The sequence below is a fragment of the Carettochelys insculpta genome, chromosome 1, assembly GCF_033958435.1.
Source record: "Carettochelys insculpta isolate YL-2023 chromosome 1, ASM3395843v1, whole genome shotgun sequence".
NCBI classification, from domain to species: domain Eukaryota; kingdom Metazoa; phylum Chordata; order Testudines; family Carettochelyidae; genus Carettochelys; species Carettochelys insculpta.
In genome coordinates this window covers 299114621-299139949 of record NC_134137.1, presented here as the reverse complement: position 1 = coordinate 299139949, position 25329 = coordinate 299114621, and the positions used below count along the sequence as shown (strand labels likewise).

Sequence of the window (25329 nt, the reverse complement as noted above, 5' to 3'; positions counted from 1 at the left end):
AATACAGGAGACACGAACGAGCCTAAACTCCAGCAATTTTGTGCGTCCTAAGTGAAAAGCTAAAACTATACCAACGATATATTTGAAAACCAATCGGGGGGAAGGGGGCACAAACCAGCGGTTCCATATAACTCATAGAAGTTTTGTGGCCACTCCTAGTTTCGTTTAGCAGTTAGTAAAATTCGGCCACGCATAAGGCAGTCGCCTGGGGTGTGCTGTCTCTGGGACACTGTGCTGTAAAGCGTCGGCCCCTTTTAACCACGCTCCCATTCCCCAGAGCGTTGCACGGGGTCTCTCCCGGCCCGGTGACGGCTCTTTCTGAGACACTTCCCTCCCCCTTATTCCCCAGGAGGCGCTACGTACTGTCCTGGCTCTCGAGGCGTGGGAGCGGGGGCGAACAGGCGCGCTCCACGCTCCGGCTAGCTCCGCGCAGCGGTGGGCTTTCGGAACCCAGCGCTGTGCACCCCAAGAGAGGCTCAGCGCGAGTAAGCGAGGCGCGTCAGTTTCCCTCGGGCGGGGGAGGAGGAGGAGGAGGAGGGGAGGGTAATTCATTAAGAGTCAATCGCTCTCCTTTTGTGACATCACCCAACTGCTTATATACTTAGGGAATGGACCAGGGCTCCCTTCGTGGTTCAGTCACTCACAGGTCCGCTCCAAGCAGCGAGGGAAAGAAGCAGCCGGACCACCTCTCTCTTTCTCTCTGTGTCTGTGTCTGTCTCTCTCATCTCTTCTTCTTAGTATTGATGGACTTTACTTTCTAGAGGGCTGAAGATGGCAGGCATGAGAATCCAGCTAATGTGCGTGATCCTGCTGGCTTTCACCTCGTGGAGCCTGTGCTCAGGTAGGCTGGGTTTTGCCACCTCTTTGGGATTGCTGCCCAAGCAGTGAATTGGTGCGTGTGTGGGGGAGATGGGGGGGGGGGGGCTCTGATAGGCATTTAAATCCAGTGGAGTGGAATTTTTTTTGTTTTTTTTTCTTACGATTTCTACATCTCTTTAGTCATTTTCTGGTGGTAAGAGTTAACATGTATGCTAGCCCTTCTCATCAGATCAAAAGAAAGAAAGTGAATTAACTCTAGACCAAATATGCGCAAACACACACAGGGCTCCCATCCCTGATAATGTCTTGAAAGACAGTTTTTCTGCCATTCCCATGAGTTCCTCCTTTCACAGTCACTTGCTCTATCATAAAATCCGTAGTAGATGTTTTAAAAAGTTACAGGATAGCCCTTGAGAAACAAAACGGGATGTGGTCGTTCACTTTGTAACTAATGTTGAAGGCATTTGTGATCTATGGAGTATTTTGTTTTTCTCTCTAATATCCTAGGCTGTATCTTTTCTTCAGCTCATAGGGAGCTTTGACAGATCCTAGCCAAAATTATTATATGTGTACTTAGAATACATTTCATCTCCATCAAAGATGCAAACTCAGAAGCTGGAGTGTTAGAAGAAGCCTTACTAAGTTAGTAAGGGAGAGGAAAGCAGCAGGTTTGCATCAGTGAAAAAACGAATCACACCACAGGAAGTTTAATGCCAGTGATTTTCTGCTCCAAGTGTAATTGCTTAAAACAGCCATAGAATAATGGTGATTTTTAATGTTTGTGTTGTATAGCTTTCTTTGGGAAAATGACATAGCTAAGTTTATACATAAAATTGTGAAATGCTAGGTTATGGCTTTTATAACACACAAGCATATGCAGCAGAGTAGATTTGAAAATACAGACTTTGGGGTGTCAAAATTCAGACTTCAGGGTGTGGGAGGACAGTGAGTTCAGTGGTTTGAGCATTAGCTTGTTAGACCTGGCGTTGTGAGCTCAATCCTTGAGGGGGCCATTTAGGGATCTGGGGCAAACAGATTGAAAAAGGGGATGGCACTTGGTCCTCCCAAAAAGGCAGGGGTAACTGGACTTGATAACCTTCTGAGGTCCTTTCCAGCTCTATGACACATGTAGCTAGAAGTGGAGGCCAAGAGCAGATAAGATGACCTCAAGGCCTTCCAATAATTCTATGAAATGTTAGGAAAAAATGAGATGGAAATTATAATCCTCACATTTCTACTCCATGAATCTTATTTTGTAGAATATTCCGGAGCACCAAGATGTGCCTTTTACATTAAAATGTCTCACCTGTAAATGTTTATGTCAGGCTATCAGGTAGCATGTGAGCATTGCTGTAGAACATAAATTTATTCCCTAACAAGATGTGAAAGGAATACTCACAAAAATGTTTTGAAGAGAATGAGGAGAAAACTTGATGTTAGTATTTGACAGTGTGAGAAGTGCAAGCAAAACTGAACACACAACAGATCTTTGGATCTGATACTGCCCCTGTTCAAGAGAAGGGAGTTTTGCTATTGACTTGTTTGCAGCAGATTCAGTTTATGTTTTCCAGAATACTAAAGCAATGAAAGTAATGATCATTCTTAGTTTTTTGTATCACACATTTCATCCATAGATTTTAAAAAGCAATACCAAAAAAAAAAAAGTGACTGGTAGCGTCAGTAATGCAGGATCAGATCCAATGATCAGATCCATTGGATCAGCATGTGATCCAATGCCTAGTAAAGTCAATGGAAAGTCTCCCTTTGATTTCAATAGCTATTGGACTGGGTCCATATTGAAGAAAACAGAACATACCGTAATTTGAATTATTCATTTTTGTTTAAAAAACGTGTAGCTGGGACAGACAGATTAACTCGGAGTGAACAACATTATGCTGTTCTTAGCTGAGGCACAGAACATGTATTTCAATTTCTTTTGAAAATATGGTTTGTGCTGAAGGGATAGGCAGCAGGTAAGCTTTTAAATATATGTGAAAAAAGCACAGAATTTCAGTTCTGTTAATAATCAGAGAGGTAACAGTTTCTATCTTCAAAAACAACATGTCCTGTGGCACGTTATAGACTACCAGATATTTTGAAGCATGCATCTGACAAAGCAGGTCTTTGCCCAGGAAAGCTTATCCTCCAAAATAGCTGTTAGTCTATAAGGTGCCACAGGACTTCTTGTTGTTCTACTTCTATTAATGTCTGAACCATAAGAGAAGGTGCGTACATTTCCCTCTTCAACAATATGTAGTGTGATACAAACAAACTCTGTCTCGAGAGCTCTGTGTAATTCTCTCCCCTTTGCATCCCAGCACTCTTCTTCTTGCACCACTTCCATTGCCCTGTGCCTGTCTGTCCAAGCCTCTTTTGCCTTCACTGAGTCCTAAATCCTTGCTTCTCTGCCTCCCACCCATGCCACCTAGAACAGCCTCCCCGCTAATGAATACCAAACCTCTTTGCTCTCTTCATTCAAAACATTTCTTAGCGCCTACATATTCTGTGCAGCATTCCATCTATCATGGCCATTCTACATACTCTACTTTTAGTCTCGATTTTTTAGAGTAAACCCCTTAGGACAGAGTCCTGTTAACAGGACTTTCCATAGGTACTTAGATGCTATATTGATGACCGTTGCAGAGAAAGGCTACTATTGTTGTTATTACAAATGAATAACCTTTCTTTCAAGAGGACACTAAAAAACTTTGGTATGTTTAACCTTGAAAAATGTAGGCTGGGATATGATCACACTCTATAAATACATCAGAATGAAAATGTGATGGCAGGAGAAAAGTTATTTAAGCTAAAGGACAATGTCATCACCAGAATACTAGGCAACAGAAGGTTTCTAACCAGCGGAATGAGGTTCTGGAACAACTTCACAATAGGAATAGTGGGGACAAAGAGCCTAACTAGTTTTAATAGAAGCTTGATTATTTTATGTATGGGAATATATCCCGGGCTTGCTTGTAGTAGCAGCAGACTGGACTGGAAGATCCAGGAGACCCTCTGAGTCTTATTTCCAATATTCATAGGGCTGCCAAGTTAAACCTAACTGTTCTATTGCACTTTTACTCAGTTGATCTCAAAAATAGATGGAACTGGCCAACAGATTCCACTTCACTCTAAAGTGTAAAGGACAAGCATTAATAGTAATTATATTTACTCAGCAAAACTCTCATCTCAGGTATACTGGTATAAATTTTCCTGACATCCTTGGTTTCAGATTGGTTGGAGTTAGGTTTATAGACTTTTTTAACAGTGTGTATGTGTCTGAAATTTACTATTAATGCTTCTCCTTAACACTTTAGTGTGAAGAGATGTCCTTTTTAAGATAAAGAATTACAAACAGCTTCTAAAGTTTTCAAAGGTAACAAACAAGCTTTCTCAGATGATAAATAAATCATATTGACATTTAATGAGAAGATTGAGTGACATTTTCATTTACTGAAATGACTATCGATTATAAACCTGACTCGGAGAGCATTGAGGTCAATGGGAAACTTACCACTGAATGCAGTGGCTTTGGATCAGGCCCCAGAATGATGGTGAGTGACTGGCTATAGATGCATCAGTAACCTGTGTTGTACTTATGCAGTCTGGATCACACTCTAAGAGAGCAAGATACTCACCTTCCCGCTATCCATTATAATTTAAATCTAAGAGTTCTTTATGAGATACGCCTAAATCCTATGTGCTGAAATCAAATGACTCTGATTTGTGATGAAATAGTACACATGTGCTTCTGATTTATTCCCAGATTCCGAAGAGGAAATGAAAGCGTTAGAAGCAGATTTATTGACCAATATGTATACATCAAAGGTAATTCCTTTTTTTTACCCTTTAGCTGACTCGTTGGGAGCACATGAATTCTCATTACAAGCATGGAAGTCTTTTGCACAAAGTAATAACCTACAGTCTAGACATAAAAGTTCAGTGCAAGACATTAGTTTAGTGAAAAAATTTCTTCTAGTTCAAAGGCAGATTAAAGGTGTTGATGTGACAGAAAAACTGAAGTGTTTCTCACTTGTAATACTGTTACCTTCATTAAACTCTACAGGTTGTATTTTGGGTGGAAATGGAAATTTATCAGTGGAAAATGTTTGTCCAATAGGATGTCTGATTTGATCTTGAATAAGTAAGATTCTGTTGTACTTTTTCTATGTATGTATAAAATTAACATATTCAGAAGACAAAAATTTACCCACAGATGCTGATTTTGGATCATAGAGAACACCTGAAAATAGTCACAAAAATATCCAGTAAATAGTTTCCCACCTGAGTCACCAAAGAACCAGCCTTAGATGTATTTTCCAAATGCACAGAACTCACTGATTTCAAAAAAGCACATCAGAACCAGAATAGACTGGCAGCAGCTAAAAGTGTAATGAAATGGGAAATTTTTTCATGATAAAAATGTATTTATTCATTTAAAATAGCACAGGCTTTAAAAAAGGATGCTTTACTCCTTTTCACAAGATTCATCAAAACATTTTGCAGTTTAGTGGAAAAACTGGAGAAAATTTTCACATAACATGAATTCCAGAAACCAATGAGCAATTGATGGGTTAAAGAGGAAAATTCCCCATCAGGCTGTTATTTTACATTCGCTCACCTCATTTCTCCCCCTTTATTTTCTGATAATGCCGCTATCAGGTGCCAGTGCAAACAGGAAAATTGATTAGATGGATATCTGGTTTGACCCAATATAGTAATTCATAGATTTCTGTGTTCCACGTTAGTAAGGTAACAGAGCCCAAATATCAAACAAGCCGGTTTGTTGACTTCTGTTTGTACAAGAAAATCTCTGAAAGTAGGGAAAAGAGTAGCACGGGTTCTTTTTCATGGGACCAAGTTAAGGGTAGGATTCTGTCAAAAGGATTCTTTCTCTGAATCCAGGAGGGCTAACATTCTGTTGGTGAAGTCTCAGCATCTATGAAGTCCGTGGGGGGGTTTGTTATTGACATCAATGGAGTCCAGACTGCATGACTTGCTGCCCCTGGACCTGACACACAGCAAACACTAAAACAGTTCTGTGGTGGCTGATTAAGAATGTGCCAAAATTGAATCAACATTGGTTTTTATTATGTGTAGTGTTGGGTGAGGTAACTTGCTGTTTAGACCTCCCTTGGACCAGAATTCTTCATAATTCATAAAAACAGTTCAAATGACCTAATAATAAATGTATCTGCCTTAACAAATGGACTTGTAATGGGAACAACCCTGACTTCAGTTGTGGTGACAGACTTGTCAGTCTCAGGCTCCGTCACGTACTGTGTATGTTCTATTGACATTCAAATAAACTGGGTCTACACTTGCACTCCTCTTTCAAAAGAGGCATGCAAATGAAGGAATTTGAAAATGCAAATGAGGCACTGATTTACATATCTGGTACCTTGTTTGCATGGTATCCTTTCAAAAACGCTTCTTTCCAAAGAAAGAAATCAGTGTAGATGGGGTTCTTTCGAAAATAAACCTCATCTTTGAAAGAATCCTTCTTCCTATTGTGTTTCAGGATCAGTGCCTCATTTGCATTTTTGATTTCCATCATTTGCATGCATCTTTCAAAAGAGGAATGCTAGTGCAGCTACAGCGATAAGATATAGTGAAGTCTCACAAAAGTATCTTGTAGTTTGTATGAGATAGCCCTACTCCAGCAATGAGTCCTCACTACTTCACCAATTATACAGATGATAAATTCCTTTATTGTGAATTTTGTACTGGTACACAGCCTTCATCAGATCAAAACTTAATTGATTATTTTAAATGTATAAAAGAATGGGGGCATATTTTGGGATGCAAGATGCAGTTCTTGATGAGACCTTCCTGAACTGATGCCTGTTGCCTGCCATCACGTATCTATTTCCAATGAAGAACAACTACTGCTATTTCCCACTAATTGTCTATGATATGGATTTGCCAGTCTAATCAACCAATCCGTAATCATCTTGCTGGCCTTGATCATCATCATCATCACCATCATCATCAACAACAACCCTGGGCTCAGCACCCATTGGTGTCTGATGCCTCCCTATTTCCTTCCATCTTTCTCTGTCCATTGTGGAGCAGCTTATTTTCTGTAGACTATTTCTGCTCCAATATCCTGTATCATCTATCAGTTCTCTGTGGGGCTGCCTGTCCTATTCCAAGCATCCATTATGCCAAATACCACAGTCTTGATTTTTCATTCATCGTTCATTCTGCAAATATGCCCGAATAGCTGCAACTTGCATTGTACAACCTTCTGCAGTAGGTTCTCTTTTGGCTGTATCTTCATATATAATTCCTCATTGGTGACCTTCTGCATCCATCCTATTTTCAGGATCTTTCTGTAACTCCTTTCAAATGCCAATATTCTTCTCTTCAAATCTTTCATTATCACCTATGTCTCATAGCTGTACAACACGCTGCTGAATACACACTTTTCAAGATAAACAAGAAGTCTTGTGGCACCTTATAGATTAACAGATATTTTGGAGCATAAGCTTTCATGGGCAAAGACATCTGATGAAGCGGGTCTTTGCCCACGAAAGCTTATGCTCCAAAATATCTGTTAGTCTATCAGGTGCCACGAGACTTCTTGTTGTTCTTGAAGCTAGAGACTAACACAGCTACCTCTCTGATAATTTTCAAGATACTCATCTTCGTTCCTAGCTAATTGCTTTACTTTTCCAGATCTTATCCATCACCTTCAAACTCGCTCTTGCTTTTGCTATTCTAGTCGCTATTTCCTTCTTACAGTTTAGATCATATGTTATGTTGATCCACAGATATGTGAACTTCTCTACATTCTCTAGTTCAATCCCATCTACATTGATCTTTCTTCCCATTTCCTTATCTCCCAATACCATTATTTTTGTTTTATCGATGTTCATAATCTCTCTGTACCACTTCCCTTCCTTGTTTAGCACCTGCACTATTCTCGCTGGCTTCTCCTCATCTTCCGCAATGATAACTATATCATCTGGGAACCTCAAGTTGTTAATTCTTTTCCTGTGCATAGATATCCCTTCTACCTCTTCCTTCATCTTGTCCTTTGCTCTCACAAGATGCATGATGAAGATATTCAGCAATATAGGATCTCCTTGTCTCATACCTCTACTCATTCTAAACCAACTTCTCAACTCCCCCCACATCCTCACTGCTGCCTCCGCATTGCCATTGATATCCTTTAACAACTGTGTCAGCCTGCTATCCGCTCTGTAGGACTCCAACACTGCCCAAGTCACTTTCTAATCTATACTCTCAAATGCCTTCTGAAAACTGACAGAGTGTAGATGTTCTTGTTTTTATGTTGAGATTTCATCACTATCAATCTTAGTGCCAACCTCTGCTATATGGTACTTCTATCTTTCCTGAACCCCACTTTTTCATCCTCTAGGTATTCTTCTATCTGCTATCTTAATCTCTCCATCAGTATCATCATCATCACCTTGCTTAGATGACTTGTTAGGGCAATCATTTTGTAGTTCTTGCACTCCAGTGCACTTTCTTAAGGAATCTTGTCCATTCCTTAGGTGCCTTCTCTTCTTTTCATACTATATTACATAGTGTGTTTCCGGAATCATACTTTCTTCTCCATATTTGATCATCTCTCCTGTGATCTTATCATTTCCAGAGCTCTCATTCTTTAGTCATTTCACTGCTCTTTCTACTTCCTCCTGCAAAATATCAGTCTCTCTCTCAGTGCTCAGTAGAGTTATCTCTTTCAGTTCTTTGATCAATGTCTCTGAGACACTCAGGTCCAACTGTGCTTTGTGTAGATCAGTGCTATACCTCGTCCATCGCTGCGCAATATTCTCCTCGTTCATGAGCTCCCCTTCATTCTCACCTTTGATCACCACCTGCTTCAGCTGACACTTCTTATTAATATTCCTAATTATTTTATACACCTCCCTGGTCTTACATTTGCTGTAATACCTCTCTATACCTTCACACTGCTCCTCTAACCATTTTGCCTTATCCTGTCTGGCTGCTTTCCTTGCTTCATTGCATTTCACCCTATATTGCTGTCTGCCCTCTCGGAAACATCCCTTCTGCTCTTTAATGTTCTCTTCTCTTGGACCAACTTCAGTGTCTCCTGCATAATCCACTTCTTATTGATTTTCTCGTCTTCTGAAACAGTCTGCTCAATTGCCTGTTCTACCTCTGTGGCTATCACTTCAAGTCTCTTCTCTGGGTCTTTCTCTGTGGCTGCATTCCTAATCTTCTCTTCAAGCGCTGCTCTGTACACAGTCACTATTTCTTCCTTGCCTAGCTTCACCATGTCTCTTCTCTTTTTAAACTGTCTTACACTTTCTCTTAAGTTTTATCTTGATGTTTGCAAATACTGGACTGTGGTCCGAGTTTATATACACTCCTTGGAAAGTTTGGTACTGGTGTACTGATGTTACCCATCTTTTTCTTATCAAAATTATATCTATCATGTTCTTGGACTTCCCGTCGCTCAATTGCCTTGTTCACTTCCTACAGTCTTTTTGTTGGAATCTCGCGTTGCAGATCACCATCTCATGCTCCATAGCAAACTCTAGTAGTTTCTCACCTCATTCATTTCTTTCTCTGTATCCAAACCTTCCCATGACTCTCTCCCAACCTTCTTAATCTGTTCTGACCTTCACTTTCCAATCTCCTCCGATGATCAAAACATCTCTGTTTGGTATCTCCTCCAGTGTCTTTGTCAAGTCTTTAAAGAATAGCTCAGTCTCTTCCTCTGTACTGTCTGATGTGGGTGCATACAGCTGGCTGACCAAGATGTTGCATGGTTTTGCTTCAAATCTCACTACCATCATTCTTGCACTCACTGGTTTGTATCCTAATAATGTTCCTTTAGCTCTTTTTCTAAGAAGGAATCCAACTCCTGCCTCATGCTTCATTTCATTCCCTGACCTAATGACTTTGCAATTGCACATCTCCCCCAATGCCATCCAATGCATCTCCACCAGTCTAAGTATATTGCATCAGTATCTCTCCATCTCCTTCCAAAGCAGCTCTAATTTTCTAGTTGTCCGCAGTGTTCCAACATTCCAAGTTCCAGTTGATAGCATGTGTGTTTGTTGTAATTTTCTTTTGATAGCTAACTTATCAACCCAACTGTTATTGCTCGATTGGTGTCATGGATCTTGTTTATCCAGGCAACATCCAAGCTGGCATCTTTTATCATTAGTCATATTGGCATCAGATTTCATTTGTATTGTGTTTCACAGTCAGTGCATTGTCACTCATCTGACCAACCTTCCTTCTTCATCTAGGCTTGGGACTGGCATGGAACCTCTAGAGGCTTCATGGCAGAGTTTGGCCTTCATGTCTAGGAGAAAAAAAATCAAACCTGTTTTAGCCAAGTCAGAATTTACAAGTGTAGAAAAACAGTTTGCCAGCTATATCAATACTGTTTGACATTCCTTTTACATCCATAAGATATTTTCCACACGTGTGTTCTGACCATGTACTCAGATTATTTAAACTGGTTTGTAACTCATGCATATACTGCTGACTGTGATTCTAAGATGTATCTTTCCTCAATAGTTAGAGAGGGAAGGACTCTTCTTTGACTAGTGGAATCTATAAATCACCATAGAGCATGCCACAGTCTGCACTAGATGATACTGACTTCACAAACTACTGGCCCACATCTATTCCTTCCTTTTCTATGTAAACTTCAATGCCATCTATGTGCTGGGTCTCTCTTAGTCAAGTTTCAGGTCAGGGTATGGCAACCTGGTAGATGACTTATTCCTGGACACAGAAAAGGAAGCACATCCATACTCATTACTTATTCTGCTGGACTTTCTGTAACATTCCATTCTATTTATAATCAAATATGTTTGTCACATCCCTGATGGACCCAGAAGCTCCTGGGGAAAAAGGAAGTTCCTTGAAATGATTAGATCTTTTCTGTACAATAGTTCCTCCAACTTTAGGATTCCCACCTATGCAATCTCACAAGTCTCGCTTTTTACTCAACATTTATTCAGATATTTGGAGACGTAGAAGAGCCTGAAGCCTGGCAACACAGCCAGAAGTGTCATCAGTTTGCAGATATCATCTTGCTGTACATCATTTTTCTATAAATCAAACAGCACTGATGCCCAGCTTTCTCAGTCACTAACTAAACCTGGCACCTGGGTGATGAAACGCTTCCTAAGGCAGAACTGAAATTATGCTGGTAGAACACTGAGTCACTTTGAAGAACAGTCCTCCCTAAATATTCCCTGGTTTTTAGCACCTGCACTTAAGACTGTTAAACTTGCCAGCATCTTTGGTCCTTTTCAATGTCTCATTGCTATATGATTACACAAAAGTAATACCCAACATGTGTGAGTGTAAAATCTGACCAATACTGTTTGTGCTGGGCCAGATGACATAGTTCAGAGTTCCCTATGCAGAGTTCCCTCCTATCAGAAACAGCCCCAGCCACAATTACCCTTACATTCATGATCTCCAACCTGGGTAACTGCTACCCATCTGTGCAAGAACAGCAATGCTCCTTTGAAAAATGCATCAGTTGGTAGAAAACTCAGTTTGTCTGCATAGCAATAGAAAAGGAACATCAATACTAATAATAATGACAATTTTAAGAATTCTAAAACATTTTGGGAGTAAGAGAACTTCAAAATTACACGGGTACTTCCAAATGCCCGTGGCTACACTGCTTGCTGGCGCATTGAAGTTAGCAACTTCAAAGTTTGCATGGCAAGAATTATGCTATTGAGATGAAGCATATGCAGTGCAGCCCCTTATTGCTGTTCACTGATTGGGGTCATTTACATGCCACCCTATTCTTCCTTTTTGGTAAAAAATTGGAGTTGTTTGGAAATTTTGTAATGTCACAGAGTTTGGTTGAGAAAATGCTAATTTGGTGAACCTGAAATGTTTTGCAAAAGTGATTTGGGTTTGATAAATTCGTAGCATCTCAGTCAGGGTTTCAATGAACCCGTGCCAAGGTTGACAGACTTTCTGACATGGAATAGGAAGCCTGAAAAATGTGGGAACCCTGGTTCTAACCCAGGCTAGGTTCTAGCCAGATTTGGCTCCCAACTCCACAGCAGGGACCCTGGAAGACTTCAAAGATCTAGCTCCTGGCTCCACTGGAGAGAATCTAAGAAATTGGGAGCTCTCAGGACTTTCAGATTCCCTCCTGTGGTGCCTGGAAATCCTGGGACAGGCTTTCAGGGTCCAAACTAGTCCTGCTATGCAGACTTCCCTGGCATGCACAGCTTCCAGACTCTCAAGCCAGTTGTGTCCCTGTGCTACCCAACTTCTCAGTGGGCAGTCCTGGTGTCAGCTGACCCAGGTGTTTGGAAGCTCTGAATTCCCTAGGCTGTCAGTTTGTATTGTGAGTCTGTCTCAGAACTTCAGGGAGCCCTGGCAGCATCTAACTAAAATGGATATTCTTGACAGTTTCATGGCTGCCATTTGAATAGCAGCTGTGAAACTAACAAGAATGTCCATTTCAGTTAGCAACAGACAGGTCACAGGGAGCAAATCTCATTTCAGAAACACCATATAAATTCAATATTGATTTTTTAAAAAAATATATTCTGGTTTGTGGGAAGTTTCTAAAACGCTGGTTACGTTCTGGATCTAAAAAATCAAAAGTTATTATAACCTAGAAAGCATCAGTATTGGGTAGCTCTATTATTAACTGGGACACAAACTTTTAGAAATACATCAAAAGAAAAGAGAAAAGGTCAACTATATTTGTGAGACTAAAAACTTTTAATACTATATTTCATAAGAAGAGCCATCAATGAAAAACCATATATCAAATTCACTGTATGAATTCTTCAGCACCAATAAATCTCAATGCCAGATTCATACAACAAACAACCTCCATTGTTTTAACAAATTACTACCAGACTCCTTTTTGAACTAACCTTCAATATATTAACTGTATCCTGTGAGACTGTGGTGCTTTGATCTCCTTTCATGGCTGTTTTCCAAGCTGTAGTTTAAGTGTTTGTACTCACCTGTGTGACTGAGAGTCTAGAACTGTGCAGAAATATGCCACTAATTGAATGTTATCCAGGATGCTTGGGCTCCAGGTGTCTGAGGTTATGCTTTACCATACCACTAGAGAGTTCACACAGCTTATAAATAGAGACATACTCAATGCCTTCTGTTACAGTGGAGTAACAATCCTCTTCTTCACTTGATCAGGAGAATTTTCTAAGCATCAGAAAGTTATATAATAATATCTAACTCAGACTTAGTGCTTTTTTTTTTGGTTGGGGGGTAGATCTCAAAGCTCTTAAGAAAAGAAATCAGCACCTTTGTCCCGTTTTTAATAAATGGGGAACGGTGTTATTGAGAGGTGATGTGAGGTGACGTTAGTTGCTCATGCTCCCAGCAAACCAGTGGCAGAGATTGAAATAAAACACTGGTCCATTAAGTCCTGGTTTGGTGCTCTAACCAGGTCATAGTCCTCTATAAATATCCCTTACATACACACCCCTTTCCAGATAGTTGACCTAGTCAGCCAATTCTTAAAGGCATAAGGCAACATTCTGATGTGACATTGGTGCAAATCAGAAGAAATTAGCCAGAAGTTAATGGAGTTACACTGATATAAGCATGGCATAAATAGAATCGGATCCATTGTTTCAATTTATTGTAGGTGTATCTTGCAAACAATGCTACAAAGAACAATAAATACACATTAACCAAATAAGACTCTTCTCCTGACTTAGCTAGTAAGAACTGTACTAAATTTAACTCAGTGGGGGTTACTACTTGCTTATATCACCAATTTCTTCCAAAAAGTAATTTCTTTGGTGTGTCAACAACTTCAAACCCAAAGGATACTGTGCACTACACAGAAACCACTGAATCTTCATCCACATGCTGAAACATCCTTAGTGCAAAGGCATGGAAAGATTCATCTTTTGTGTGGAAAAAAAAATCTGTCCTTTTTATGGCACAAATAATTTAAAGTTAACCAGAGGGAGTTTTGAAATTGAAATAAACACTTTTTAAATCCATCTCCTGCTAATGATGTCACGCATTCCATGAAGAGGTTAACTTCATTATAAATCTGTCACATCCATCCAAATAATTCAAAATTCTAATTATTTACCTGGATGGAAGACCGGATGAGTCCTAAGTAAACCAAACAAAACACAGTATCAGAGAGGTAGCCGTGTTAGTCTGTAGCTTCGAGAATAACAAGAAGTCTTGTGGCACATTATAGGCTAACAGATATTTTGGAGCATAAGCTTTCATGGGCAAAGACCCGCTTCATCAGATACATGAGTGGGGAGTTGGTTTCAGAGGGCTATGTAAAGAGTGGGGTCCCGGTAAAGGGGGAGGGCCAGAGCTGACAAGGTCTATTCAGCAAGGTGGAAATGGCCCAGTATCAACAGTACTTATCAAAAGAGTAAAAAACAAGTCAAATCAGACAGGGGGCTGTGAGCCTTTGTCAGAGTCTAATGGGGAGCTATTAGCACTCAGAGCAGAGAAACTGCCTTTTTAAGCTGCAAGCCACTCCCAGTCTCTGTTTAATCCATGGTTAATGGAGTCAAATTTGCAAATAAATTGCAGCTCAGAGATTTCGCTCTCCATTTGATTTTTGAAACTTTTTTGTTTCAGGACTGTCACCCTTAAATCTGCCACTGAAAATTTCTGGCTGCTGAGCAGGACTTTGGACATGTTTCCATTTTACCTACAAAACAAAATATACATTTCCGAATAGTGAAACCAAAGCTGTTTGGAAAGTGCAGCTTGTCTAACAAATGGATAAATTATGCCCACATAACAATGCACATATAGATGAGGAAAGACTAGGGTCCGACGGCAATTTCCTAAAAAATATGCAGACAATAATTCAATTTTCTTTTGCTGGAACTATGTGCTCACTGAAAAAGGAGATACTGCTTGCCCTATGCTTTCTTCTACCTGGAATTTTTATGTTCTTAACTCCTGTTTAAAGGAAATGTCTTTCTGTGTGGGAGGGGAAACAGAATTTTAGAGAAGTGAAAAACAGATGGGGAATCCAGAGAGTGGAAAACATCATGGAAGAGTGAAGCACTAAGTGAAAACAAGGATAGACGGTACCTTCATTTAATTTTTTTTCCAAACCAAAATGAAAGCTGGTAGAAAAATCCCAACAATACGCTTTGAGGATTCCATCAAAACTGAAACACTTTATAGAGGCAAACAGCTGTTGATCACGTTCCAACAGCCACCTCAGTTTTGTAGGCTTGCAAGGAGCTCAGAGCCTTGAAACCATGAAAACTCCAGTCAGAGGGCTTAAGGCACCTCATCAGCCTGGCATTCCAAGCCTTTGGATCATTGTCAGCCCACCTGGTATGTAGAAGGAGAGCTGTGGCAAGAAACCTTGAGAGCTCTGCCTCTCAAGCTTGACACTCTTCTGCAGTTCAGGGGCCCCAGGGCTTCAGGGGCCACAACTTACTGTCCTAACTGCCCACAGAAGTCAGGGCTCCATTCCTTTTCAGGAAGAAATTGTATTCTGAGTTGAGGTTCACCCAAATGTCAAGATCCTTCAGGAAGCAGAATTACTTTTCTCCACCCAGCTCCGGCTATTAGGAAAACAGAGGGGAAGTGCTGACTGGAAATAAATGATTTAAGTTATCGGAGCACTGAGAATGGTTAAGTGCATACAGAGTCTTTGTCTGTAGATTTAGCTTGACCAGGATGAACAGTTCCCATATAATGAATCCTATTAGGTTTGATGGCTCTTACATAACTGAACTCTTGGTGCAGTTCATCTAGTTTTACAGCTCGTTTATCCACTGCTAACCTTTATTCAGCAGATTGCACTGTGAAACTGAAGATGAGCATATAAGACTTAGAAGAATTTCAAACTTCTCTCTCCCATGACAAGCCCCCTTCTCTTCCCTAATGTGTAGTCTTCTCCCTGTCCACTACAATATACTCACCTTCCTTTCAATTTTCCTGATCTCCAGCACTCTCCCCAGGTCCAGTCATCTTGAACTCTCCTCTTTTGTGCTGGATCTCTTCATTCTTCCTGCCTTGCAACTGCACCCCACTCTGTTTGCTTGCCCGTGCCTTCGCCTACCACCATTAGATATCTGCTCACACATGACTTGTGCTTCTGCTGACTTTGGATATTCATCTCTTAATATATGTACTCAGAATTTAGCATTTTCTCTCTTTATAAGGGTCACCAAAAGGAAGACTGAAGGAGGCAGATGCCAAGGGACACAGCAAATTAAAATGGACCAGGGCTCCAGGCTGCCATCACCACTACTGCAGCAGCAGTAGGAGCCCAAGGCCCTTTAAATAGCTGCCAGAGCCCCACATGGCATGGTCTGAGCAGTGCTGAGGACTCTGTGGGGAAGGCTAGACACAGCTTAGCTGCTTCTGCACAACACCTCACCCCTTCTAGGGCCCCAAAGCTGAGCCGTCCACATGTTGTCTGGCAAAGAGTTAAACTTTTAATACCTTTGTAAGAGGTTTACATGACCATTGGCATTCATGTCTATCTCTTAATTATGGTAACAGGTGGCACAGATATTTACAGGGGACCGTTAGGGCTAATCACCGTTTTGCAATAAAATTCAATTGTGTGGGAATATGTTCAGATGGCAAAATAAAGTGGGCAGGCACCTTTCTCAACTTGCCCTTCAAAGAATGTCCATACCATATATAGGAATCAAAGTAGCTTTCCTCCTGGGCATTGGTTTTATCAACAGGAAGACTCAACTTAGTTCTATTCCTGAGGCCATACTCTAGATGCTCATCAACATGAGAGTCACTCTCACTCTTGTCCATAAAGGTGGGTTAACAAGTTGCCTGCCTCAGTGAGCCAGCAGAACCCACACAATCCCTTCTCATTAGTAGCAAGACCTGCTAGCAGCACAAGTGTGAGGAGTTTCAGGCAAACACACCCAGCCCATTGAGAGAACACTTTGCATCTTCCATTTCTTCATTATTTCCCTTCATGTTTTTAGTCATAAACTCACCCCACCAGCCATAAAGAACCAGTTACTGGGTAATTAATCTTCATTTGCTTAATCACATTGCATTTACACATCAGCTTAACCTGAAACTCCATTCTGGTACTCTGAGCTCTGCTGTGCTCTGCAGATTATTGCTCCATGATAGCTTCTTGCAGAAGACTGTGAAAGGGGCCACAGCATTCAAGGTAGAGCTTGTCAGCTGCAGGGATCTGCTACCTCAGACACCTGTTTCTAGAGAGAAAACACTCCCTGAAGGAGTAGATAGGTACCTCTTTCTGTTCTGCTGTTTGGGGAAGAGGATCCTCATGCTGAGAAGGATGGAGCTTGAGTCATATGCTTACTGCTTAGGCTGAGGTGTCTGCACCAGGACTTCAAACAACAAACCTGATTCTCCTCTCCCTGGAACTTGTAAAGCCATTGATACCTGGGTAGATTGGGGTTAAATGTTACCATTCTGAGCTGATGGCTATTTCTATCACACTGTATATGAATGCATTAAATGCAAGGTGCTGGAGGGTCAGAATCTGAAAGCTTAATACATGAGTTGTTCTAATTACAACATTTTATAATTATTGCCTCAAATTTTGATAGACAAAACAAAACAAAAGCCCGAAACCAGAGGTGGGCAACTGATGGCCCATGGGATGCATGTAGCCTATCAGGGTCCTATGTGTGCTTTGGGGTTCTATGTGTGGTCTATGGGCAGGGTCACCAGATTCTGCTGGTTTTCAGCTGCATAATTTTTTTTCTGCCAACTGGTGTTACTAACGTGATATGCACATAAAGCAAGGGCATGTGAAGTGAGGTCTGTGCTCATTGCACACAACATTGACTGGGAGAGCCGAGGGCTTCCTCTGCATCCAGTCAAAGCACTGTTATGGGTCAACTGACACACACTGCAAATTCTAGTTGTGCAAGTGCAGTTAACAAGCCCACCCTAGCCTGGGGACCCTATCGATCACAACAATCTTAAGGCCCAATGAGATGAAGGAGGTCCTCTCATGCAGCCCACTTAGTAGCCTAGGTTGCCCATTGTGGCCCTAAACAAAATATATTGTTCCCATTGAAAGGCAGTATCACACAGAAGTTGCTAAAGGGAAGACAGTATTTCATGTAGTGCCTGATTTGTATCGTTCAGATTAACAGAGCGAAACTACCTTACTGGAAGATGACCCTGCTAAATGTGTGCAGTCTTATAAACAACATAAACAATCAAGCAGAGGAACCGGTGGAGTCAGAGGAAGATGACCTCCTTCCGAGAGGACAGTTTCGTGCTGCTTTAGATGGCTCCAGCTTGGAAGCAATGCTGACAATATACCAGCTCCAAAAAGTCTGCCACAGCAGAGCCTTTCAGCACTGGGAGGTAAGACAACCTGCCACTAACGCATGCCATTTGAAAGACTCCACTTTGGTCCTGTGTTTATATTTCAAGAGTGACTTAAAAACCTAACTCCTGTCTGCTCCTTGTGACCCCATCAGAACCTTAGTATCTTTGACCAGAGTGTCCCCCACCTCTATTGTTTGGCACTTCTTCCATTGTTGGTTGTCCAGCTTGTTGATGTTCTCCATCTTTAGGTGGTTTCATTTAAACTCTCTTTTATATGCAGCATTTTTGAAGAACTTCAAGGTGCTTTGACTGTATCAGTGTAAAATATTAACTCAGTCATTTCTCCATACATTGTTGCTATACCTCTGAGAACTAAGCAGAGTCATGACAGAACAGAAAACTAAACTCTGTTCAACTACAATGGAGGTAGTCTGGATGTACCCAGGTGTGACTAGAAGCATGAGATGGTCTTGAGTATGTGCATAGCATCACTGGCCTCAAGTCATGGTTGCCAATTTACACTGCTTATGTCACTACAGCATGTAGATAAAGCCACCATGGTTACCCTTGGGAATATGGTGAAGCAGGGGGTTTCCATGCCAGCATTGCTCTGTGCTACTTTAGTGCATCTTTTGGTACCCAGAGGCCAAGGAAGAGAAGTGCAAAAAGAGGTGGTTTAGAGCCATTTTGTGGTCTCTCTTTCTCCAGTAAGTACACACTCTTCAGCTGTGCCAACCTCATGGACTGTGTCTACACTACCACCCTCCTTTGAAGTGAGAATGGTAAGTAGGGTGTTGGGAGTTTATTAATAAATTGCTGTGCTGCATATGCAGAACTTCATTAAGCAAATTCCGCCCCATGGCGACTTAGAAGTTTTAAACTTCGAAGTGCCAGCTTGTGTCTAGCCGCAGCTCACCTGCCAGTACTTTGAAGTGCCGGGGCAACTTCGAAGTCCCTTTACTCCTCAAAATTTTTGAAGTTTAAAACTTCGAAATTGCCAATGGGAGGGGGGGAATTTGCTTAAAGAAGTTCTGCATATACAGCACAGCACTTTATTAATAAACTCCCAACACCCTACTTACCACCCTCCCTTCGAAGGAGGGCGGTAGTGCAGACAAGCCCATGGTGAGTACAGCTGAGGATTTTGCTCAGATCAGTATCAGAAAGCACCTTTGCGGCTAAGAACTGCCTCATAATCCTTTTAATCATTTCATTTAGAATGGCAGTGTAGCTGCTGTCACCACAATACTGAGGTGTCTTTTAACATGGAGATGCAAGTACATGTAGCAGAAATTGGGGCACACAAGCTTCATATGGGCCAGAAATAAAGTAATTATGGTTCTGGTGCAGTTTAGATGTGAGGTAAAGGCATGCAGAGAGAGTTTAATAGAGGGGGAAGGCAACTGAAGGAAGAAGGGATTGAGGAAATTTGAGAAAAGGCTCCACTGCAGACAATGAATAATAGAGTATACACCTTCCTGTGATTATTAACTTAATCTCTGTCCCAACACCCATTGAACTCACTTGGAGTCTTTCTATGGACTGCAACAGATTTTAGATCAGGACCCATTTGTTAAGTGATGAACAGATTTTAGAGCCCCAAACCAGGGTTTTAATTCAACCACAGCCATCCACAGCAGAGTTCCAATACATATTTTCAAACCTGCAGGAGGCTTGGCACACCTCAGGGGCTGAAGCAGCCTCTCCCATGAGCTTGAAGCCCCAAGTCCTGGGATTCTGGGAAATACCGTGAGAGAATTTAAACCCTACCCAAAGCAACCATGTTAAGAGTACTACAATGGCTTTAATTTAATGACCCTCTGTCAGCCAGTTGAATTGAGTCTTACCATTAAAAGGTGCAATAATAAGAATGAACTAAATCACTTTGTAGGAATAAGGGGATTTCGAAGTGTGCAGGGTCCTTTTAAAAAGGACCCCAGGTAGACGAGCCACACGCGATCGAAAGTGGCGCTTTCAAAGTGCCGCAGCTGCCATTATGCTAATGAGGCACTGCATATTCATGGCATGCTTCATTAGCATCTTTCAGTTAGGTTCATTATCATACCCTTTTGAAGTTCTGGGGCTAGTGTAGACATAGCCAAAGAGAATATAGCTTTACAAAAATAACAAAACAAATATATTTTTCTTTACCTTCAGTCTAAATAAATACAGCAATTTCACAGTGTCTCTTCTCATGTTTTACAGTTACTTCAGCAGGATGTTTTTAATGAAGAGGATTCAAATCAAGACATAATGAAGAGAAAAACTCCTTATATCCTGAAACGGCAACTACATGTTAACAAAGCCAGAAGACCATACATACTCAAGAGAAGTTCATATTACTGATGCAGCAAAGACAGCCATGTATATTTAGTTTAAGTAACTGTGCTTTATGGTTATCTTATTTAAATCTAAAATCATATTTGTGTGAGAAATATATTATGACAAATCATCACGATAATAACATAACTGTCTTTTTTGCAATTGTTGTTTCTTGAATGTGATTTTTCCTACTTGAGATTAACTGGACCAATACATTTACAAATAAATCTAGTTTCTAAGCATGACGTATTGTACACAACTGAGATTTCAACATGCTTGCTATAATAAGGCCTTCTTCTGTGTTATAAAACACATTTTTATGCCAAAAGGTATAACAGGAGTCCATAAACACCAGCAATTATCATAATGTCTCAGACACCTCAAACCCAATCCAGACTGCTAAATGTTGTGTAATATGGTAATCACAACTGGCACAGTGTTTTCTAAATTGACTAGTGACAAACATCAAGGTTTAAGTCTAAGTAAACTAGGACATATCATACATTGACTATTAAGTTGCAATTTCATATCTTGTCTTTTAAGTAACCTTATTATGGTGACTATCTAGCTGATACTTCATAGACCAGTGAAGGACCATGCTTTAATAAATTAATTAAATTAAAAAAAATATTATGAAAGAGAAAATGCTTTCATTAACGTCTGCCTGCTGAACAAGGCCAGAAGGTAATATCTACTTCAGAGAAATGTACATTACTTCCTGAAGCAAGAAAGCAATATATATTTAGTTTCTCCCATCAGTTAAACAACTTATGTTCTCTCCATACTATATGCATGTTCTATAGACGGACTTAAAGAGTAAAACAAGGAGCTAATCTCAGTCCAATGAAGTCAAGGGAAAAATCCTAAATTGAAGAAATGATTCCTATTACAGGTGAACCCTGACTCAGCATACCCATCAGAGCTGGGGATTATGCAAAAATAGTTTTGGTATTGAGAAGCTTTAGCACAGTCATTCATGACTAAGTTCAAGATTTTGTCATGACATGTAACTTGGTCCCACTTACATGGCCTAGGGTTCTACTAGCTAGCCACACACGGATTCAACTGCAGAAAAATGCCAGGGGTCTCTCTCTAGTTCCAGGCTTTCTGCCAGAAATGGGCACCTTGTTCTGCTGAATGTACTTCTGTACAAGGCAGGCTTATAGAATGCCCCTCATTACATCATTGGTACACAGGATTACCAACCTACAGAAATTTCATTTGTGGACAAAATGTGAAAAATTTATGGACAGGGAAAGTTTTGTGTGGATATAATTATTATACTAAATTAGGACGACATAAATGGCCAAAAGAGAAAAGTAATCATCATTCATACATCGCAAGAACAATATGCTATTTAACTCACCTTCATTTAGTAAGTCATGTTGCCAATGTGCTGATGCTAACTTGGTGTGATAATGCAGATAGCATCACGTAGATCATGTGATTCACGTTATGTAACCTCAACCACTGAGTTAGCAATTAAAATGTCCAAATTTCGCTGGTCCACAGTAAAATGGCTGAAGCAGCACAGAAGAAATTTAATTGCTATAGAATAATTTCTGGCTTTTGAAATTTTATTGCACTTGCATGAAATTTATGGACACCTAAATTTTTTTACAGACTTTATGGACATGTCCAATTTTGGCTGATTTTTATGGACTATCTGTAAATTTACTGATGGTTGGCAACCATGCTGGTAAATGACACGTACCAGCTTTGCTATCCGTATGGAGATTCCTGCACCCTTTAATCCAGGGTTAGATTTAAATAATGTTTAAGATAAAAGAAGAAAGCGAGTTTTTATTAACTACAGAAAGAATAGAAATCAGTGACTACAAATGATGAGGCATAAAGTAAGGTATGGTTACAAAAGAAATGAAAGCAAACACAGAAAAACGGCTACTTAATAAAATGCAAGGCAAAGGCATTTCTCTTACCCCATACCACAGTAAATTTCATAGGCTAGGTGTCTTTCCAGCCTGGGTGCCAGTGTGTCTTTGCTTCTGGAAAACTAGTTTCAGCCTGATTTTGTTAACCTTAGATCATGTTATAATAATGTTATACAGTAGAATCTTGCAACTTTTCATTCAATATTGACACACATTTTACCAGAATAATAAAGTTCAGCAGACTGTGATTTTTCTAAAGATGCCTCACAATGTATAGTTCATACAAAATATATTCTAGGTTGAACCTCTCTAGAACAGCACTCACTCATCTGGCAACATCTGTAACCTGGAATGATTTTTAGTTAGTCGGATGACCGCTTTTATGGGTGTGGCCAAGTTTCCCGTGGTCCCATGAAGTTTGTTTACACCCACCAGTCCTGGCTCTCAGTGTTCTGTGCTGTCATTTAGCTGTAATTTACCCCTAAATGTCTTCTAAGAGTCCAGTAAGCAGTGGAAGTGTTGGTAATGCTGCTAGACAATACTGACCTCCTGTGGTCCAGCAAATTCTCTTGTTTGGCACTGGATTAGAGAGGTTCAACATGCACAACCTTATAAAAGAGAGAATATGGGGGACAGGTTGTCACACACAGTTTATGGACTTTTCTCACCCACTCCCAAGCTGGTCTGTCTGTCTGCTCTCCCAGCAGCTATAACCAGGAATTCTTGCCTGGAGTCTTCCACGGACTCAGTATCCCAGTAGCCTTCCACATACAAACATTTCAATTACCTCCTGCTCATTTTTTCTTTCAGGCTAGTGCTTTCCAATAATACTTGGAGAGAGTTGATATCTATTTTTAATTTTTTGTTCATACTATTCTAAGATTGGGAATGGGTAGGAAAGAAGGTTCAGGAGGCTCTTTTATAAAGGTTTGGAAACAGATGGGAGGGAACACTCTCTGCTCCAAATGTACAAGTTCTATATACCTAAAATATGGCATTAGTAATTCCAAATGGTTTCCCTGTTGATCTGACGTAACAAAGCAGAATGGATTCTGTCAGGACTTCACTACAGTTAACACAGGAAAGAACTGGTGACTTCTGATTTCTTAATTACTAGAGAATGAGGAGAAAAGGGTCATATGATACCAGCACAGCAATTTTCCTCACGTATCTTCAATTAAAGAGAAGAAACCATGCCAACATTCTCACATAACTGGGAGGGATTTGGAGGACAGAGAGGGAAAAAATCCTGTCCTAGCCACATCCACGCTGTTGAAAAATGACAGTGATTTTCTTGTTCTCAGCAAAGACATGGAGGCAAACTAAATTCCAAACATTAGTGGAAAAGAAACTAAACTCAGGAAATATATTATAATCATGTTATTCACTGATATGAAAGTTCAATTGGGTTTACAAGCCAATCTTTCTAGATTTAAAGAAATTCAGCATAAAAATTCAGTGTGGAACAAAAATTGGCTTAAAAAACAACCACATATTTTCAGTACACGTGATTTAAATCCACTAAGCTATTTGTAAATTCTAAGAACAAGTAATCAAGACATTTGAAAGTTTTGTTAATTCAGACAATTTTTTCTCTGTCACAGTTAAAAATAGGCTTAACTCTTAAGTATTATTTTGAAAATTATTAGTGAAGATTATTGACTTGGCCCTTTAGTAAAACTGCTTATTAGTCGATGAGCTATTTGTGTTTAATAATGCAGTTACTGGTATATTTGTCTGTCTGTCACTGCAAACTTGCAGCTGCATGCATAACGCATTGTTCAGCTTGTTGGTTATTTTAAAAAGTTCTAGGCTGAGCTGAAAAGTAAATTATTTAAATATTTTTCCGCTCAAAAAGGTTTTTTTATATTTGCTTCCAGTTGTATGTTCATTTTTATTTTGAACATTTATATTTTTAAAAAATTAAAAATGAAATTAAAGGAATTTTCAGAGGAAAATGCAGTTCTGAAGTGAAAAATAAAAATGTCAAAATAACACATGGTTTTCAATGAAGTTGTAGCCATTATGGTTCTAGGATGGCAGACAGACGAAGTGGGTGAGGTAATATCTTTAAGTGGACCAGTTATTGTCAGTGAAATAGACAAGTGTTTAAGACCCACCAGGATTTTTTTTTCCAGGTCCTGAAGAATAGCTCCATGGAGCTTTAAAGATGTTGGTTTATCAAAGATATTTTCTCACCCACCTTCTCTCTCTCAAAAAGAAACTTAAAAACTATTTTTAGCTTTATCAACTGATTTTTAAAGTAATAGATTATTCACATATTTTATATGTATTTTCTCCTCAAACTTTTAAGATGGCCCCATGGCAAGATACCCATTCTTCTCAGGTATTTTTGGTACAGAATTTAGTTAAACAGAATATTTATCATTTTGCAAATCTAAAATATAGCATTAGTAATTATACTCTAGGGCTCCCCAAACCTCATGATCTCTGCACATGAAAAGTGCTATAAGCAAACCTTGGTGAAAATAGCAGTTTTGCCATCATTGGCATGATATATTGGCTATTATTTTAAAATGTATACAAAAGAAGTATTTTTACTGTGTTAACACATGGTAATGGAGCAAGAGGCTGGCTCACCAGTGAATAATCAATGATACATCAAGAATAAGTGCTATCAAAAATGACCTTTTTCACAGGACGACACAAGTGTACAAAACATCATAGGCAGTTTGATAAGGGACTTTTGATGAAAGGTGATTTCTGGATAAATTTATTTTATCTAAACAATCTATTAATGGGTTATAGTAACTTTGTTGGGCATCGCTTTTTGTGTTTCAGTGCACAGCCCTGTATGTTATTCTTTCTAAAAATCAAACAGTTAAAAGAAACGTTCTGAAATGTGGTAGTCACCCATATAGCCATATCTCACAGTGACACAACTTCTTTGCAACAACCTATTTAGGGCTGCTTGCTGCACCACTCATTGAAGACTATCCTTGTGGGTTGTTCTTTTTCATAAAGAGCTTGTTGTGCTATGACTTTTCTTCTGTTCAGAATGGCAAGG

At 40.0% G+C, this 25329-nt stretch overlaps 1 protein-coding gene across 2 annotated transcripts; it reads left to right on the top strand.

The window, feature by feature from the left end:
- The first annotated feature begins 235 nt into the window (after nt 1-235).
- On the top strand, nt 236-22543 carry NTS (neurotensin). 2 transcript variants are annotated; one of them, XM_074983997.1, is made up of 5 exons: nt 236-485; nt 762-841; nt 4583-4644; nt 17899-18123; nt 20293-22543. In XM_074983997.1, exons 2-5 carry the CDS (start codon nt 772-774, stop codon nt 20431-20433), a joined length of 498 nt encoding a protein of 165 aa, XP_074840098.1. In that variant the 5' UTR covers nt 236-485; nt 762-771; the 3' UTR covers nt 20434-22543. The 2 variants fall into 2 exon arrangements, with proteins under 2 accessions (XP_074840098.1, XP_074840097.1); XM_074983996.1 differs by lacking the exon at nt 236-485 and having other exon boundaries at nt 612-841.
- The last annotated feature ends 2786 nt before the right edge of the window (nt 22544-25329 follow it).